Raw genomic sequence first — 4,868 nt, forward strand, 5'->3', positions numbered from 1 at the left:
AAGAGGTAGAAAGATTAAGTGACTTGATCGCGGTTACAGAAAAAACATCTGTCATCAGATTTTTACTCCAGCAAGTCGAGCACTATATTTAGATAAACAGACCACACCTTGCTGGAGCAAGAGAGAACGTATGACATTTTCATATGAGTGAAAAGTATAGAGCCAAAAAGGACAAAGAAATACATAGTTGGGGGGGATAAGGAACTGTAAGTAACTACTTGTAAAAATTTGGCACATCTATGCAATGAAACAAATATTTTCAAAGCAAATAAAAGTGCGTTAGGTCAAACAAAGTACAGGGAACACGTGGGACAGTGAGCGAGACAGTATCATCGGGTCATGGGCAGGGGCTGGCTTGCCACAGCGAGTTTCAAAGCAATTTTCACTGGCTTTAGATCTTCAGATGTAGGCTGTGACATGCATGATCAGATTGAGGAATCAGAGATCAACTTTCAGAAATGGAAGTAACAACAAGCAAGCGCTGTAAGATGATGGCAGAAAATGAAATAAGCAGACAAAGAGGTTATGCATGAAGAACAGAAATTACTCCTCGACAAACAGTTTTGATTTTATGGAAAAGACAAAAAAATCTTAGGAAGGGATTAAATATTTGCTCTATAATATATGTAGAGAGACAGAGAAGAAAAATAGACCAATAAACTTCTCAATCAAAAGGGAATTATATATTTTTCCTATTTTAGAAGTATTTTAAGTATACCGATACCAACATAATGAGAATAAGAAATCGTACCAATTTTTTTATAGAAAAACATGTATATATACACATCTATACATATTTAAGAAGTACCCTTTCTTCCTGTTTGAGTTCGATTATTATTCAGTGGGAAGCGCTGGATGGAAAGGGTTTCCCTCTTAGGCTGAGGAAAGAAGGGAAAATCAGACTAGGCTACTTCCAGCAGTTGATATTTATAAAAATATGGTTCCTTTCATAATACCACAGTTCAGAATGGAAGTGAAAAGTCTATGATCTCAAAGTCAAAGGTGATATTTCCAAGTTCATTTTCTGTTTGTTTCCAGTGCACGGTCGCCCTTCGCCCGCATCACACGTAGTCTTTCCCACTGGAAGCCACAGGTTTTGGATAAGGCCTTGGTGTTGGGTAAGAGGTTGCTTTTTGAGGACAGCAGCAGCAAAGTAGAAAACCTCCCAGAAGGCAGAGAGCGGCAGCAGCCCAACCAATAAAGAGAGCCTGACCAAACTCATACCTAAAAAGAGAAGAGGATGCATTTGTTAGGCAATGACAGACAATTTTTAAGACAGAATTAAGAAAGAAAATCTGTATTGTATATAATTAAGTTTTTTTTTTTTTTCTTACTGAAAATAGTTACCCCTACCCATGATCCCTTGGGAGGGTAGTTTCTGCTTTGTAGGCACACGTACACGAGAATACTGAAATCGTAATTATTCACAATGTGTAATATTACATCAAGCTATACGACACTCACGTGATAGCAGCTTAATTGTGCCATTATTTCCCAAGACTTTTCCATGCAATACAGGCTTATGAAGAATAGTCACATATTTTAGAAGTAGGGATTATACAATAGTTCCTAGGCTAAGACTAATGGAGTCATGCTAACTTCAAGCAGAAATCATTCTACAAGCAAATTTCATTGTGTAATAGAGACTACTAAAGTTTTCAATAATTAATCCCTGATAGCTATATCAACTAAAACCAAAAAAAAATATTTATAAAATAGGTTCTGGGATAGCCCATGAGCATTTTGTATCAAGCTGTTGCAAAGAAATACAGTCAGCCAGATTCTTAGTGAGGCATCTGCGGGTGACTATGGAAAACATACAGACTGAAAGGCTGGATGTGGGCACCATAAAGGCTGGTTTGCATCCAGGTGCTCTCTCTCAAGTACTGCAGTTCCAGGGTAGTGACTTCCCTCTCACTTATGGGGCTTTCTTTCAAAGCAAGATAATTCCATCCACCTCCCTACACTGCTCTCAGGATCCTATGTGACTGTGTAAAGAACAAATGCGTCATGCATTTGCAAATTGCTTTCGTACGCATGCTGCTAGAATCCTGGCCTATTGACCCCCAGCAGTTTTGAGCCCTGCATTGTAAATCTTATGGGATGGGCGCCAACAGAAACCACTGCGGCCTGTGTTCCTGTGTGTGTGGGTGACTCAGTAAAAAGAGACTCCTGTTATCACTGCAAACACTGAGAGGTTTTCATTCATCCACGCACTTACAAACAATAATTACATTTTAGCATCCTGGCTTTGAATGCAGTTATTAAGCTTTAAAGATGTGACAACAACAGCGAGACAAGGAACACAGTCGCTGATCAAAGAGGATTGTTACACGAGGGCCAAGAATTAGTTTCTTAACTTGCACAACTTGTGATATTAAGGCAAATGACCTTTGTAATGTTAATCTTAGAGCTGTGATGGAACATAAAGTTTTAGAGTGGCATCTCAATGTACTAATAAAAATGTAATATTAATTTAACCATTGGGGATGAAGTACTATTTATAAAGCACCAGGTGAGGGGTGTTCTTTCTCAATCGGTCATAAACTGCCTTATTATAAATAATGAGATGCTGGAGACATCAGAATGCCCTTCAAAATTTTTTTCAAATTTATTAACATGTTCATTAATATTTAGGGGAAAAGAAAAACATGATATAGCATACAGTTGAGTATATCGCTCACAACTTTACTATGAGGTTAATTTTGTCATCAATACAGACTATTAAAACAATTATCCAACCCATTTTAACATGAGTCACAGGTCATTTAAATTGTATGCAAGTCTGACATAAAATTGCATATAATTCTTCAAAGCAAATCTGAGGAACTATGGTTCTAGCAGGACTTTGTTGAGCATGAAAGGTATTTTCTCAGAGAATAAACTATTGTATGCCTGAATAGCATTACCTGGCATTGACGGGGGTCATGGGGTCGTAGAACTGCTGAACAATTCGATTGCCATACCACGCTGTGGCAACTAAAATAGCGAGACCTACACAAATTAAGAACAAAAGATTGTTAATCACCACAAACTACTGGGCAGGAAAACACAATCTATTAAACATGAGTATATTTTATGAAAACGAAATCTTGTCAGTAGAGCTGACAATTTTATTTTATACTAAGGAAAAACAGGTTTGATTTAGATATGACTAAATCCAAGTGTCCTCTTGGTATATATAAAACTATTAAGATGGAGTTAGGCATAGTTTACACTACTTACGCTAACTTATGTATGTTTAGTTCATGCCCCTGACACAAATAATGCTTTTTTGAAATAATTCAGTAGCTTCATGCCGTTCAAGTTCACCTTCAAAGCTAGTACTGAATTATAGTTGGGTATACTTGATAAAAGTTTTTATTAGTAGTATAGAGCTGCTTAAAAAGCTAAGATGAAAATTCTTCTCCATTACTAACCAACATCAGTTTTTTTTTCTCTGATAGGTCAATGTAAAACAAGCAGCTGGATAGCAGGTAAACAGGAGCTGTCTCCAAATAGCTAGAATACCAAATTCCTCCTGGCCCCTGGTCAAGGCAACACTGTCATTGATATGATTTGGTGAGGGCGTAACATCAGATGAAGTTATAAAACAAAAGATGGTTTTCTTTATTTAATTTAATTAATTAATTTATTTATTTTTGCATTTTTAGTGAAGGATCTACAGGTATCCAGGGTCTCACTACTAGATCAGACTCATAGTGATCCGCCTGTTTACAGCCTCCCAAGAGCTGGGATTGCAGGTGTGGGCCACCGCACCCAGGCTCAATTGTTGTCTCAGCATGCCCTGGGGGTGGGACTAGCACAGCAGGCCCGGGGATTGAACCCCTAGCCCCTGAGCCTGCTTGTAGATGCTTTAATTCACTGAGCTATTTCGCCAGCCCTAAAAGCTCATTTTCCTAGATCATTTTATATTAATAATGCCAGATTTAATAAATTAGATTTAATCTTTAAAATCAGAATTTGATTTAATCCAACTTCCATACATTATCATTTTTCATAAATATAAAATAGATCAGATTTTCTTATCCAAAAATGATATTAGTTGAAAGATACAAAATTTCAGTAAGGCATCCCAACTAAATTCAAGAGATTTAGGCCGGCGAGATAGCTCAGTGGTCTGAAAAGCCGGCATAGGCTAGTGCTCAGGGACCACAATTTGATTCCCAGCACCACATGCTGTGACAGGCTTGCCCCTAGGGCAGACTGAGCCAGCCAGCCACACACACACACACACACACACACACACACACACACACACACACGAGATTCATCATACAAAGTGGTGGCTAGGTGTTTGAAAACTGTTAAAAGAATCAATGTAAAAGTATTTTTATTGCATAAATGTGAAACAAAGTTTTGTAATTAGCTTAATTTTCTCATTCTACAATGCCTATATACTTTAAAATAGCATAATATACAATAAATACATACACAATTATCTTGAAAAATACTGTTAAAAAATGGGCTGGGGAGATAACTCAGCAGCATAAGCACCGGCCTAGCAAGCGCAAGGACCTGGGTTCAATCCCTGGTACCACATGCAGTACCAGCCGTGGAATCTCGTCTACTGTGCCGGCCACCAAAATTGGGCATGGTGGTGCACGCCTGTAATCCCAGTGCTGGGAAGCTTAGACAGTAGGATCAGTACGAGTCAGAGCTGCATAGCGAGATCCTGCACCGAATAAATAAATAAAACATTAAAAAAATAGATTTAGGCTGTTGAGATAGCTCAGCACTCTAAAGTGCTTGCTTAGGCAAGCTTAGGCAGGTGCAGGGGCCCATGGTTCAATCCCCAGTGCACCCCATGCCATGGCAGCCCCTCCCTCAGGGCAGGTTGAGCTGGCCAAAATAAAAAAGAATATATA

At 38.4% G+C, this 4,868-nt stretch overlaps 1 protein-coding gene across 2 annotated transcripts in view; it reads right to left on the reverse strand.

The window, feature by feature from the left end:
• Positions 1-235: 235 nt before the first annotated feature.
• Cldn1 (claudin 1) overlaps positions 236-4,868 on the reverse strand; it is a 15,805-nt gene continuing 11,172 nt past the window's right edge. The window contains exons 3-4 of one of the 2 annotated variants that reach the window (XM_004640906.2): positions 2,910-2,994; positions 978-1,224 (exon numbers count right to left, since the gene is read on the reverse strand). In XM_004640906.2, coding sequence (XP_004640963.1) covers positions 1,062-1,224; positions 2,910-2,994 — 248 coding nt within the window. In that variant the 3' untranslated portion in view covers positions 978-1,061. Of the gene's footprint in view, positions 1,225-2,909; positions 2,995-4,868 lie in introns of both variants that reach the window. The other variant, XM_023700928.1, reaches the window with a different exon arrangement.

The sequence above is a fragment of the Octodon degus genome, unplaced genomic scaffold, assembly GCF_000260255.1.
Source record: "Octodon degus isolate 3935 unplaced genomic scaffold, OctDeg1.0 scaffold00128, whole genome shotgun sequence".
In the NCBI taxonomy this organism is placed as follows: Eukaryota; Metazoa; Chordata; class Mammalia; order Rodentia; family Octodontidae; genus Octodon; species Octodon degus.